This window comes from Pseudophryne corroboree, chromosome 4 (genome assembly GCF_028390025.1).
Source record: "Pseudophryne corroboree isolate aPseCor3 chromosome 4, aPseCor3.hap2, whole genome shotgun sequence".
Classification (NCBI taxonomy): Eukaryota; Metazoa; Chordata; class Amphibia; order Anura; family Myobatrachidae; genus Pseudophryne; species Pseudophryne corroboree.
In genome coordinates, this window is record NC_086447.1 from 203954238 (window position 1) to 203969664 (window position 15427).

General features: G+C 45.2%; 1 protein-coding gene across 2 annotated transcripts in view; it reads left to right on the top strand.

Annotated features, from left to right (window-relative positions):
• ANO7 (anoctamin 7) overlaps positions 1-15427 on the top strand; it is a 492742-nt gene that overhangs the window by 383920 nt on the left and 93395 nt on the right. For both annotated transcript variants that reach the window (XM_063915810.1, XM_063915811.1), the window contains exons 14-16: positions 4822-4959; positions 5886-5984; positions 10198-10300. In XM_063915810.1, coding sequence (XP_063771880.1) covers positions 4822-4959; positions 5886-5984; positions 10198-10300 — 340 coding nt within the window. The remainder of the gene's footprint in view (positions 1-4821; positions 4960-5885; positions 5985-10197; positions 10301-15427) is intronic.

The window sequence follows — 15427 nt, forward strand, 5'->3', positions numbered from 1 at the left end:
AATTTGGGGTGTGTCAACATGACAGGCCACCTGTTTCCCATCACTGTGGGAGCATTCTTTTCCATTCCATATGCACCTTACCTATATGGTGGTTTCTCAGAATGGGGAACCTTTGAAGAACTGTATTCTCCCTGGGCAGACAGCATCTTCAGTCAGTAATCACTAATCATATAGGAAATTATATGGTCCAGAAGATGCCTGTTTGTGTAGAAATATAACCAAGATCATCATCATGCAACAGAGATTCAATCACCTCCTGCCCCCTGCATCTCTCAGCCACACCATCATCATCACCGCCCTGTGTCTCTCAGCCACACCCTCATGTCCCACTTGCATCTCTCAGCCACACCATTCCCTCCTCTCCCTGCGTTGTCTCTCTCCCCCACCATCATGCACTCCCTGCATCATCTATTCATCCACACCATCATCTCCCGCCTGCGTCTCCCTGTCACACATCTCTCACAATCCACCTCACTTTGTGTCTCTCAGTCTCACCCCTTCATTCTGTGTCTCTCAGCCTCCAACCCTTCACTCTGTGTCTCCCAGCCTGCCTCCTTTACTCTGTGTCTCGCAGCCTCCACTTTCCTTCATTCTGTGTCTAGTGCTGCTTACATACAATGCCCATAGCAGTAGTGCCTCTTACACAATGTCCACAGCAGTTGTACACCTTAAACAATACCCATAGCAATAGTGCCCCTTACACAATGCCCATAGTAGTAGTGCCCCTTACACAGTGCCCACTGCAGTTGTGGCCATTACACAGTGCTCACAGTAGTTGTGCCCCTTACACAATTCCCACACAGTAGTTGTGCCCCTTCATAATGCCCACACAGTGGTTTTGCCCCTTACACAATGCCCACACAGTGGTTTTGCCCCTTTAACAATGCCCACACAATGCCCATGGTAGTAGTACCCCTTACACAATGCTCACTGCAGTTGTGGCCCTTACACATTGCTCACAGCAGTTGTGTCTCTTACACAAAGCCCACACAGTAGTTGTGGCCCCTTATACAATGTCCACACAGTGGTTGTGCCCCTTATGCAATGCCCACACAGTGGTTGTGCCCTTTACACAAAGCGCACACAGTGGTTTTGCCCCTTACACAATGCCCACACAGTGGTTGTGCCCTGTACACAATGGCCATAGTAATAGTGCCCCTTACACAATGGTTTCATCATCAGTGCACCCAGTGCAGCAAAGGCGGATTTAGACCTCATGGGTTCCTAAACAAGACTATGATATGGGGCCCCCTTCCTCAATCCATAGCACTAGCGGCAGAAATTTAAGAAGAGAGAGAGAGCAAGAGTGGTGGAGAGCAAGAGAGGCAGAGAAGGGGAGGCAGATAAAGGGGGCAGAGAAAGGAGGGACTGAGATTAGAGAGAGGCAGAGAGGGGGGCAGATGGGGGGGCAGAAAGAGGAGCAAGAGGCAGAAAGAGGAGTGGTAGAGAGGGGAAGAAAGAGAGGAGAGAGAGTCAAAAAGATGAGAGAGTGGAGATAGAGACAGAGAAAGGAGATATAAGGCAGAGAGGAGAGAGAGGGGAGAGAAAGAGAGGGGGCAGAGAGAGATGAGAGAGAGAGAGAGAAGGCAGAGAGGAGAGACAGAAGTGAGGAAGAAATATAAGAGAGAGGCAGAACCATGAGAGAAAGAGAGAGGAGAAAGGGGGCAGAGAGGGAGAGATGTGGGAGGCACAGAGTGGAAAGAGAGAGCAGAAAGGAGAGAAGCAGAGAGGAAAGAGAAGCTGAAAGATGAGAGAGGTGAGGAAAAGAGGAGTGAGTGGGCAGAGAGAGAGAGAAGAGAGGCACAGATAGGAGAGATAAGCAGAGAGGCAGAAAGATGAGAGAGAGGCATGGAGAAGAAGAGAGGCGCAACAAGAGGAGAAAGGCAGAAAAATAAGAGAGCCAAAGAGAAGAGAAAGAGAGAGGAGACAGTGTCCCCAATGATCCTCAGTGTGTATTTCAGTGCTCCCTATGAGCCATCAGACCCTAGATAATGGGCCTCACAGCCCGCTTTTACACAATGTGGCCCCTATCAAACCCAGCCTGTGGCCTTCATCACTCCCAATCTGTGGTCCTCATCACCCCCAGGCTGTGGCCCTTACACACACCCCTTTACACAATGTGATCCCTATCACCTCACACATTCCGGAACTCAGTGTGGCCTCTGTCACCTATATCATGTGGCCTTCACACCTCCGTGCGCTAAGTGTACTCCTGTCTGTCCCCCATTGCTCATCAGCCATTCCCCCTTCTTTTGGGCCTCACTCCCTACCCCAGCTGCATTGTCACTACGCCTCCTGGGCCTTTGGCTTTGATCCAGACAGGGCCGTCTCCCACTCCCTATCCTCATTGTCGGGAAGACAGCTGTCGCATGCACCGGGGACACTCCGCCCGCTCCCCTACTGGCCCTAGGACACTCACCCCCCAGCAGGCGGCTGGTCAGGCTGTCCGCGTCCAGCTCTCCGTCCATCACAGTGATTGCATCCCCATCCTTGCTGCTGCCCATGGGTCCTCTCGCAGGCCATCCCCAGTTGGTGAGTAGATGTGCCTGGCCTGTCCCCTCCCAGTCGGCTCGAGTCCTGCTGCAGCACATCCATGTTACCACAACCCAACAGTGTGGCAACTGCTCCTGTGCCGCGGGTGCGAAGAATAGGCTGCACTGTGGTCCACGGTGCACAGGTGCTGGCGGGCACTTAAGACCTGGCGGGCCCTAAGCGGCAACAGCAGGCTTGGCGTATATGAGGATGGTGCTGGACATTAGGGGGTGCCTGTGCGCACCAGGCACCCCCCTATGGGAGTGGTCAACCAACAAAGATCACGCCAAGAATAATGCGTCTAATAGTTTGCAAGGAAATAAAGAAACCTAAGGTAACCTAGAAGCAACTGAAGACCTTTCTCACATTAGGTAATGTTAATTTTCAGGAGTCCACCATCAGGCAGACACTGAATAACAATTTTTTACATGGCAGGATTGCAAGGAGAGAGTCGCTGCACTCCAAAAAGAACATTGCTTCCCATCCGCAGTTTGTTACAGATCACCTGGACAAGCCAGAAGGCTATTGGAACAATGTTTTGTGGACAGATGAGTCCAAAATAGAGCTTTGTGGTTTAAATAAGAAGCGTTATGTTAGGAGAAAGGAGAACACTGCATTCTAGCATAAAAACCTCATACCATTTATGAACCACGGTGGTCGTATCATGGTTTGGGCATGTTTGCTGCATCTGGCCCAGGATTACTTGCTATCATTGATGGAATAATGAATTCTGAATTATGCCAGAATATTCTAAAGGAAAATGTCAGGACATCTATCTATGAGCTGCATCTCAAGAGAACGTGGGTCATGCAGTAAGACATTGATCCAAAGCACACAAGTCATTCGACCAAAGAATGGTTAAAGAAGAATAAATTAAAAGTTTTGGAATGGCCAAGTCAAAGTCCTGACCTTAATCCAATCTAAATGTTGTGGAAGGATCTGAAGCGAGCAGTTTATGGGAGGAAACCTACCAACATAACAGAGTTGAAGCTGTTTTGTGTGGAGGAATGGGGTCAAATTCCTCCAAGCTAATGTTCAGGACTAATCAACAATTACCGGAAACGTTACATGCAGTTATTGCTGCACAAGGGGGTCATACCATTTACTGAAAGCAAAGGTTCACATACATCCCATTTGCCTGGAGGCAAGATAAATATTCATGCCCCCCATATATAGATAAATATATGTATGTATGCATATAGGGAGTGTTCTGAAAACAAAAATGTAAATATATATATATATTAACATTTCATTGTCATTTATTTAAATCACAAATTTCTTAGCAGTCATACACAGGATTAGAACCCATGACCTGTTACAATGAACGCAGGCACCTTACTGATCAAACTATTTGCTCCTGCCTAGCAAGGCTGCAGATTCTAATTATATGAAACTACTACACTAGTTAGAATTGTCAATTCAAGACTATTGCAACTATGCAGATCTATGCTAATTCATTCACAATACTGATTATTTATCTGACACTTATTTTACAAGTGTCATATCCAGGATTAGAACCCGCAACCTATAACACTGGAAGCAAGCACCTTACTGATGAAGCTACCTGCTCCTGTATGGGAACAAAGAGAATTCTAACTATATGAAGTTACTTGTAATTGCCAGAGAAGTAACTTCATATAGCTAGAATTCTCATGCTTCCTATACAGGAGCAAATAGCTCCATCAGTAAGGTGCCTGTTTCCAGTGTAATAGGTTGTGGGTTCTAATCCCCAGTATGACACTTGTAAAATATGTCTCTATAATAAAGATGGTATGACTTGTAAGGTGCAGGTACTAGTGAGGGAGTTGGCCACGGAAGAGAAACAGGAGGAGAGTTGCCCCCTAAAAAGCAGGAGCCTGGTGGCAGCCGCCGACTCTATTGCCTCCCACACTTACGCCTCTGCCACTCACAGATATGTGATATTGGATAATTTTCCTCAATAAAAAAATGAGCACGTTTAATTGTTTTGTCTCATTTGCTGGATTTGTTTTCTTTATCTACTTTTAGGACTTTTGTGAAAATCTGAGGTAGTTTTAGGCCAAATTTCAGCAGAATCTAGACAATTCTGAGGAGTTCAAAAACTTTCAAGCATCACTGTATGGATCATGTTGCATTAACCTTACTCTAGGTAATACTACATATATGATTGGTAGATTTTTATATGGTGACTGTAATCTTATAGACCAATTATGATACGTGTTTTCGTTGAATCGCCACAATGTGCTGGGATTGTTTGAATTAGCCATCAGTCAGTGACTAGCTCATCTGTGTGACATGCTGCTTTTTCAGGAGATTCCTCGTCCTGAGTTCTCAGCTTTAGCTCCTCTAATTGCACGCAATCCAATCACTGGAATGCTAGAACCATATTTTCCAAATGATAAACGTCTTCGAAGAGTCCTGACGGGATTCATGGTGATCATATTGATGGTAAGAGACTCATACTGCACATGGTATGTCTTGCAACACTGTCCCAGATTTATAAAGTGAACATGTTATCTGCATCGGGTTCCAGTCAGAATGCCGGCAGTCGGGATCCCGACAGTCAGAATCCCGACACTACTCGGAATGCCAGCATCCTGAATAGGGTCACCAACCTCGCGATGGAAATCCTGACTGCCGGGATCCTGAACAGGCATCTGTCGGACCATCTGACAGGTAGGTTTAGACTGCAGGGGAGGGTTAGGGTTAGGCTTCTGGCCGGGGGGGGGGGGGGGGGGGGTTAGGTTTAGGCTTTGGGGAGGGGTTAATTAGGTTTAGGCTTTGGGGAGGGGTTAATTAGGTTTAGGCACAACCGGGGAGGGTTAGACTGCGGGCCGGGGACGGGGGGGAGAAGGTTACATTTAGGCTGCTGGGTGGGGGTGGTTAGGTTTAGGCACCTGGGAGGTTAGGGTTAGGCTGCGGGGAGGGAGGGTTAGGTTTAGGCTGCGGCGAGGGGAGGAGGTTAGGTTTAGGCAACATCAGGGAGGATTAGGATTAAGCTGCTAGAAGGGAATGTTAGGAGGCCATTGGGGGAAGCTGAGTATACTTACCTTACCCTGTCGGGATTCTGATCATTGGGATGCCGCTGTCTGTATTTTGACCACCGGCATCCCATCCACCGGCATTTCAGTCCCAACCATCTGCATCATTCCTGGTATCTGGCTATAGTCTTAATCCATGGCTACTGTATTATAGAGACTATAGGAGGTGCATACTGCTATTTGCGTCTCTGTTTCGCGTACAGGGGGTGCATTGGAGCTGGGACCCCCCTATTAATTATACATAGAGTGAAGGTTAGAATAGGAAGGGTTTGTCCAAAAAAGGAAATTCCTTTCACTGTCCCCTATTATTATTATTATTCTTCTACTTAACAGATTGCTGTGGTTATCATGGCTCTGATTTCTGTCATCGTGTATCGGCTCATCATCTCTGTGCTTGTTGCAAAAAGTACCAACAAGGTTCTCACCTTATCTGTGAGTACCAGCTCTTCTTACTGACAGTGTGTTCAGTGATGTTTTCTATATATCAGTAATTCGGGTTGACTGCGTGTATAGTGTTGGTGTACCAGCAGTGTGAAAGCATTAAAGTATATTCTCCCCAACATCACATTTTACATATTATCCCATCCCCCATTTTTGCTTTAGCTCCCCATGGTTCCAAACTACATTAAAATATAAAAATGTTATCTATTATTCGGAATGCTGGAGTGCTGTGCCCAATTACATTCAAAATGACCCCAGACCATATCCTTACTCTGTATGACTTTTGCTGTTATAAATGTATATATTGCACTATTAATACATTACCGCTTTTGTTATTGCACTGCTGTATTCCTCACCCTTCAGTATGTACTGTATGCCCTTAGGGGGGTTTCCAGTTGACCAAAATGTACTCAGTCCAGAAGTAGGTCAAGGATCAATATAAATATACAATACAGTTACAATAATGTCACGTATCTAGATAGTTAGAGACAAGATCCAGCACCAGCAACATGATATAGAACCAAATGGATAGAAATAAATGTGGGTGTATAGGGGAAGGGGCTTGTAATGTAAGTGCGGAGAGAAGTGTGTGGCTCTTAATTTAATGTGGGTGGAATTACTTTGGTGTGAGAGTGGGGAGTAATTGCTTAATGGTGGGTATGGGATATTTATGTATTTATGTGTGATGGTGGTGATTACACTGTTAGGTAGGTCTGCAAACTGTCCTGATTATTGTGGGGCAGTTCTAGTTTGTGGGAGTATAACTGGCACTTCTGGCACATGCCGGCTCTCTGTTTTCTTCTTCCTCCCGCCGGAAGTACGTGGTTTAAAGAAATAGGGGGGCATGCCACAAGTCCACGCCCCCTGACTCGCAGCATGCCCCCATGTACAGTGTCCATGTGCCCCCTGCACATGCACATGCACACAAATGCCAGGGCCAAAAACTGTCCCAGTCAGTCCCTGAGTATAACTACAGCTACAGGACATGTAAGAGAAGCTATACTAAAACAATCCATCATAGTGCATCAAGACAGTTCAATATACACCAGAGTAAAATGGAGTAGCTGAAAGAAAAAATAAATAGAATCGTGAGGTGGCGCTACACGTGCTGGGCAGCCTTGCCCTGTGCTGGGCGGCCCTCAGCATGTGAGGAGATGGAAGCAGCTCCAGTCTCCTTAAGAAGCTATCTGCAGGAATGAAGATTAGCTGAGGAATGAATATGTACAGTATATATATATATATATATATATATATTTATTTATTTATTAGTGATGAGCGGATTCGGTTTTACTCGGTCCTCAAAACGGCATCTTATTGGCTCACGAATGTCACGTGTTTTGGATAGCCAATCAGATGCCGTTTTGAGAACCGAGTAAAACCGAATCCCCTCATCACTAATATATATATATATATATATATATATACATATATATATATAATCAATCAGCTTTAGACAACATGAAATTAACTCAAGATAATTTAACACTATGTAGTATGATTATATGATTAAAGTTATCCAACCTGTGTTCCTTATTACCCGTCTCAATCTGCCTCTTCACCGAGGGGGTCATTCCAAGTTGTTAGCTCGCTAGCTGATTTTAGCAGCATTGCATACGCTAGGCCGCCGCCCTCTGGGAGTGTATCTTAGTTTAGCAGAATTGCGAACGAAAGATTAGCAGAATTGCGAATAGAAAATTCTTAGCAGTTTCTGAGTAGCTCGAGACTTACTCCTAAACTGCGATCAGCTCAGACATTTCGTTCCTGGTTTGACGTCACAAACACGCCCTGCGTTCGGCCAGCGACTCCCCCGTTTCTCCAGACACTCCCGCGTTTTATCCTGGCACGCCTGCGTTTTTCCGCAGACTCCTAGAAAACGGTCAGTTTCCGCCCAGAAACACCCACTTCCTGTCAATCACACTCCGATCACTTCAACGATGGAAATTCTTCGTTCGGACGTGAGTAAATCTACTAAGTTTTGTACTAAAATACTTAGCGCATGCGCACTGCGTGCCATGCGCATGCGCATTTTCGCCTTAATCGCTCCGTTGCGAAAATCGGCAACGAGCGAACAACTCGGAATGAGAGCCCATATCTGTTATATTTTACCTTTCCTTAATGTCTCACATGTCAGCCCTGTTCCTCTTACTTCCTCCATTCCTTACTTACCTTCTGCACCTCTCAATGGGGTATATTCATGAAGAAGTGAAAAGTGAGCCAGTGGAGAAGTTGCCCATTGCAACCAATCAGCATTCAAGTAACATAACTTGCATACTATACAATTGTACGGAGCAGCTGATTGGTTGCCATGGGCAACTTCTCCTCAGGCTCAGTTCTCCACTCTTATCACTGCTTCATGAATAGACCCCATAGCCTCTATCCCAATGCATGCAAGGCACATACACTTACAGTGATTGGTTAGAGAGAACAGGGTGGACTTACCCCCTGTGGTATTGTGTGGTGGTATTCTTTCCTTCCTCTGTCACTCGTTACACCTCTCACTCCCTCCTTCCATTTCCCACTCCTGTATTTCCCACTCCATCCTTCGCTCTATCAGCCCTACACCTCTCCTCCTCTCCCTCTCTCACCCTTTGTACCTCTTACTCACTCCTTACATTTTTTACTCCTGTATCTCTCACTCCATCCTTTCCTCTATCAGCCCTACACGTCTCATCCCCTCCTTCTCTCACCCTTTGTACCTCTAATTCACTCCTTCCATTCCTCACTCCTGTACCTCTCACTCCCTCCTTCCTGCTATCAACTATAAATCCCTCCTCCCTCTCTCATCCTTTGTACCTCTCTCTCCTTCCATTTTTTATTCCTGTACCTCTCACTCCCTTTTTCTTTCCCTCTCTCACTCTATGTACCTCTCATTCCCTCCTTCCATTTCTTATTTCTGTACCTTTCACTGTCTTCTTCCTTCCCTCTTTCATTCTATGTACCTCTTACTCCCTCCTTCCCTCTATCGACCATTAATCTCTCATCCCTCTCTCACCCTTTGTACCTCACTCCCTTCTTCTATTTCTCCTTTCTGTACCTCTCTCTTTCTCCTTCTTTGCCTCCCTCACCCTTTGTACCTCTCACTCCCTCCTTCCCTCTATCATCTATACACATCCCCTCACCTCCCTCTCTCACTCCTGTACCTCTCACTTCCTCCTCCACACCCTCTTTCACCGATTGTACCTCTCACTTCCTCCTTCACTCTATCAGCTATATTATATACCTCTTCTTCCTTCCCACCCTCACTCACCCTTTATACCACGGACGTGCAGTGCGCTAAATTGCTCAGGAGGCACTGGCTTGCACCAGAGACAGATTTACACGCAATTTATGAGCTAAAGGGTACATGGGGGATTATACACAGGTGCAGAAGTTTAAACTCCTGAAAATGTTGTGAGTTTTGATTAGAGATGTGCTGAAAAGATAGACAGGCGAGGCACTGCCTCACCTGCCATAGACTTTTTAATCCACAGTTTTGGATATAAAAATTATTAGAATAATGCAAAGAAGATATTTCAAACATATTCTTTGTATTTTTCATATACTTTATACAGTAAAAACTCTGGCACAAATGTTAGTATGACAGGAAAGGCTCTGCCTCACCTGCCTCACCCCACCGCACGTCACTGCTTTATACCTCTTATTCCCTACTTCACTCTATCAGCCATATACCTCTCTTTCCCTCCCTCACACTCTACTCCTTTGTCTGCCTATAGACTGTACCTGACTCCCTGCAGCATGCCTGAAAAAGAGGGATCTCCTTGGCTGAACAGAGGCCATCATCACATGCAGAGTCAGCCAGCAGCGCAGTGTTATAACGTACAGCACAGGATAGGCCAACAGCACCACTGTTAATGTAATCATGATGGGTCACTCAACAACTACCGAGTACACACCTACTTTGGGCACACAGCCAATTTGCATGCAGCTGCTAGCATACTCCCAAAATGCTCCCCCATGCTGTACCTCAGTTTGAGCGGAAGTGGCAGTATGCCATACCGATGCATACCACCCACTTCAAGCACTGTTTATATAAGGGTAATCATTTTGGGGTCATTTTACTTGCAGAAAGAAAAGTATTTAATACATGTCTATTTTGCCTTATAAGTGATCGGTTAAACTTTTCCATATATAAAAATTTCAATGAACGATTATGTTTGTATATGTTGGAACCAGTTTAATTTGCTTAATTCTTCATATCCCATAGGCAAGTTACTTTGCCAGCATCACCGGGTCGTTTCTGAACTTGATTGCAATTCTAGTGCTGTCCAGGATCTATTTGTCTCTGGCTCATTTTCTGACTCGCTGGGGTGAGTAAAAACAAACAGAAGCGTCAATTCAGTTAGGTGCGAGTTGCGAGATGTTTTATGAAATTTAACACACATTCGCACGAATGCACGCTCCTGAGAATTCTCCAATCCAATTAAAAATACCTATTGGCGGTGCTCGCATCAGAGGTTTGCGAATTGTCAGGCTCATGCAATACAAGTGAATGGAAAAGTGGTGTGAACTTCCTGGACCAAATAAAAATGACAACTTTATTTGCAGAATAATACAGAAGGCTGTTAGTGATCATAAGGATAGTACTGGTGTTAAATGGCTGTGTTGTGCATATTTTTTAAAAAGTAAATCACCCTCAGGGAGGTACCATATAGTTTAAGGGAAATACCTACCCCACTAACTTATAGTGAAAATCAATGAAAGCATATAAAGGTATATTTTCCTATAGAAAGCTTTGTATACAATCTGCGTACCGCACTCACAGATTAACTGATAACATGACTCATATCTGGGTTTATTTAATCTACCCCAGTTTCAGCCAGTCATTCCCAGGATTCATATGTCCACATAGAACCAGCCGAGAAAAAAATATATGAAGTGCAATCACACAAACTGATCCATATAAAAAAAACCATAGTTGGGGTGTATATCACAAAAACAAAAATTACATACACAGGTAAAAAAGGTGTAAAAGTCCACATAAAACCAGGAAACTGAACACCAATAAAATGCACAAAAGATGGAGTCCGGGCCATCAAAAGAGCCAAAAATGGTGATTACCTTAAATATCTCATATACACTTTAAAAGTCTGATTTTTCCTAAAATCGTTAAATTTAGGAATAATCACTGGGACTTGCTCTGGGACCATATCACTCCCTCCCCCAAGGACTAACTGAGCAACTGGAAGCTTACAAGTAGCCTAATTAGTCTGTAATTACTCACCTTTTAAAGTGGTGTCTCCTTCATCCAATGTCAGGATCCGGGTCTTCTGCAGCAATGGTGAGTATGTGAGATGTCTGTCTGAGTGTCTGTGAGTGTGTAAGTATGTGCGATTTGTGTGTGTGTGTGTGTGTGTGTGTGTGTGTGTGTGTGTGTGTGTGTGTGTGTGTGTGTGTGTGTGTGTGTGTGAGTTTGACCCCCCCATGTGTGTGTAACAACCCCAACCCCCATTGCTGGCCACTGGGAGAACTACATCTTCCAGCAGCCCTTGTGCCTCCCAGCACTCCTGGATTCTCCCAGCAGCCCCTCACAAGTCAGAAGAGCTCACCGGAGACCCCCGGAGTAAGTATAATTTAAAAAAAAAAAAGTAATCCAAAATTGGGCGCAAGGTTTTTTACTTTGCTAAACCTCACTCCCAATTGAATTTCCTCCCTAGTTTCAGCTAGCAGCCAGCTTCAACTAGAACAAAGAGTCCCCACAGGATCAACAAATACAGGCGAGAATTTTAATGATATCGGTATATGTATATATATGCAAGTGAGTAAATGTAAAAATAACCCAGTGTCAAAGATATACCTGTACCTTCAGTAGGTATTTGAGAATGAAACCCTCATAAAAATGGAGTAATATAAAATAAATAAAAACAGGCTAATGGTGTAATGTACAAGAACAACTTTATTAAGCCAAAGAGATAAAAAGCGTACATCAAATATAAATGAAAACAGCTTATACAGTATTGAACCAAGAATATATCCATATAGCATCAACTCGGCACTCATGGTCTTACATCAAAGTTGGATCAGCCTGTAGTTGTGTTTTTCCACTTTAATTTGAGTGTGACTTCCAAATCCAGACCTCCATGGGTTAATAAATTTTGATTTTAGTATTTTTTCTTTGTTTGTTTTTTTGCTTGGTTTATTTGTGCGCCTTCCAGGGGGGGGGGGGGGGGGGGGGGTTGTGGTGTCCGTACATCAAGTTGGATCAGCTGTTGTGTGTTTTTCCACTTTAATTTTGAGTGTGACTCCAAATCCAGACCTCCATGGGTTAATAAATTTGATTTCTATTGATAATTTTTGTGTGATTTTGTTGTCAGCACATTCAACTATGTAAAGAACAAAGTATTTAATAAGAATATTTCATTCATTCAGATCTAGGATGTGTTATTTTAGTGTTCCCTTTATTTTTTTGAGCAGTGTATATCTAAAAACCTAATCCAAAACATAATAATACGGAAACAGCAATAACAAAAGACAGTCACAGAAGGAAATTGACAAATATAAACATAGCCATGCAGAAATGTAAACATAGCGTACCGCAAAAGTAAATGAAAAACATAACATGAGAGGAAAGAAAGAAAACAAAAGGAAAAGAAAAACAGCTAAGAGGAGGAAAGGAAGGGGGGGAGGAAGGGACAGGGGTAGCCACCAGGAACCCATTGTCCAAGAGGCAAGTGTCAAATCAGAAAGGAAAAGATGGAATTATGAAGCTCCCATCTGGGATTTGTAATGAGCAGACTCACAATATTCCAACCAAGAAAACCATATCCTCGAGTAGTTTGTAAACTGATCACCAGAGGATATTATAATATCATCCATTGCTCCATACAGTTCTGTCCTCTGGAACCAATCAACAAGGGTCAGGGGAAAGGTAGAGCAGCACTACAGTATTTCAAAAGAGATTTTTTTTTTATACACAGAGAGAGGCAAAGTGATTAAATTCAGGAGACAAAACTCATGCCCATCGGGAACATCTTTGCCCAAAATTCCCCATGCAATTAAAAACACTCCATCTCAGAAGGGCCTAAGAACTGCACATGACCACTATAAGTGAAGGGGAGTACCCAACTCTTTACCACATCTCCAGCAGCACGTCTGGACCCCTTGATACATTTTGGATAAAACTGGCGGGCATCGATAACCAACGAGAAATGCCCTTGAAGTGCACCCATTTGGCATTACTAATAACTGCATTGTAAAAAAAATGGGTGTCAATCAATAGTTTATAAATAGTGAATACCACAAGAGGTGGGTAGGCTGTAGATATCAGCAAGTATTCAAAGGGTAATAAACTATTAATCGCTGCAGAGAGAAGGGTCCTAGATTGGAGAAAATGTTTATTCTGGAGATAACAATCTCATTATTGGGCAACTACCATTGTGCTTGGTTGTCGGTATAAGACATCACTCCCGAAGTACCCAGCAACTGTCAATTCCTAGATATCCCTGCCTGTGACCATTATTCAAAAGCCAATTTGGAGACCCCAGGTGGAAATGCTGGGTTATCGAATAAGGTAGTTAGTGGGGAGTGAGGTGAAGAAACATTACCTACACCCCTAAGTTGTTTCCATGTCCCCAATATGGGCCCTATAGTTGGATGTAGAATGTTAAGTAGCGAGACATCCAGGGCAAAACAGTCAAGGGTGAGTATAGGAAAGAGCCTTAGATAGATAACCACTGCTATACTGGGGTGTACTACAAATTGCCAGCTGTTGGGATCCCGGCGCCCAGCATACCGGTGAGCACAAAAGAGCCCCTTGTGGGTTCACTGCGCTCATCGCGCTGCGGGCACGGTGGTGCGCTACGCTATTTATTCTACCTCCAGGGGTGTCGTGGACACCCCAAGAGGGAGAATAGTTGTCGGTATACTGGCTGTCGAGATCCCAGCTGTTATGATTCCAGCACTCTGGTCTGAGGAGATCTTATTGCGAGGACCGGAGCACTGGAACGTAATGCTGGGGAAGGGAGCGGGAATGGAAAATAGCCCCTGGCGCCCTAACTCCTTTGTCTCGCCCGTGCTGTCAGAAATCCCCTGCGAGACTATGGTTGCTTGAGCCCATGGCAGCCGCGTTTGAAGGGCGGATTATGTCTGCCCAACTCCGATGCCCCCTCAGGTCTTAATGGGAGACAAAGGGAAATCCGAGACAGGGTGATAACAAGGGGCCCTCTGACTAAACAACCAGGCCAGGGGCTACAAGAAACTAAAAACTAGAATATGTGCGGAAAAACTGCCAGGGAAAAGGACAACCAAAATATCCACTTGTCCACTCTCCTACCCGGCACCGCCGAGTTCCGGAGAGGACTTGTGGAAGCGGAACCCTCCGCAAATGCTCCGAAACAGAATATAAAGATAAAGCAGCTGAGCCGCAACATACGACAGAGCCGTAACTCACGAACACCACACGATATTCTCTGGTGATCGTTAAGGACAACAGGAGACCAAACGACTTCTTGGGATGAGATGACAACTCCAAGATACAAAACTTCTGAGGACAGGAATGACCGGATACAGCAGGACAGGAACAGACGTTCAGCAAACCAAGGCAGCATGCAGGAAGCTATTACCGGCGTCTGTGTGCAGCACTGAGCAGGTATTTAGCAGGGAGTCCTCCAATCAGAGGCTTGGAGCCTGATTAACAAGATGCCGTGCAGCTGGCTTGCTGCACGAGCAGAAGACAAATGTGAAAGTTTAAACTGATTAGATTGACCCTGCAACGGGGAGCGCGGTCCGCCCGTGGCGTCCCCGTTGCTAGGGTCCAGGCGGCTCAGTGTTACTAGGGAGCCGGCGGCTAAGCGCGCACGGCGTTCCAGCGTTGCTAGGGACCCGGCGGCTCAGTGTTACTAGGGAGCTGGCGGCTAAGCGCGCACGGCGTCCCAGCGTTGCTAGGGACCCGGCGGCTCGCACGCCTGGCGTCACTAGTTGCTAGGCGCAGGGCCGCAAGGACGTCGCGGACCACGGCGCCTAACAGTACCCCCCCCCTTGAGGAGGGGTCAATGAACCCCTAGAGCCAGGTTTCTGAGGAAATTCTCGAAAAAATGCTTTCTTGAGTCTCGGGGCATGAAGATCCTTGTCCAGGACCCAAGACCTTTCCTCCGGACCATAGCCTTTCCAGTGCACTAAAAAATAAAGCCGACCCCGGGACAATTTAGAGTCAAGAACTTTCTCTACTAAGAATTCCTGTTGTCCCTGTACATCTACTGGAGATCTACCCTGAGAGATCCTCCGAGGAAATTTACTGGAAGAAACGTATTGTTTCAACAGGGAACAATGAAAAGTATTTCCAAACTTAAGGGATCTTGGTAAACGTAGCCGAAAGGCAACTGGGTTGACCTTCTTAATAATAAGAAACGGTCCAATAAATTTGGGTCCCAATCTAGCCGAGGATTGTCGAAGCCTGATGTTGCGAGTTGACAACCACACCTTATCTCCCACCTTAAAAG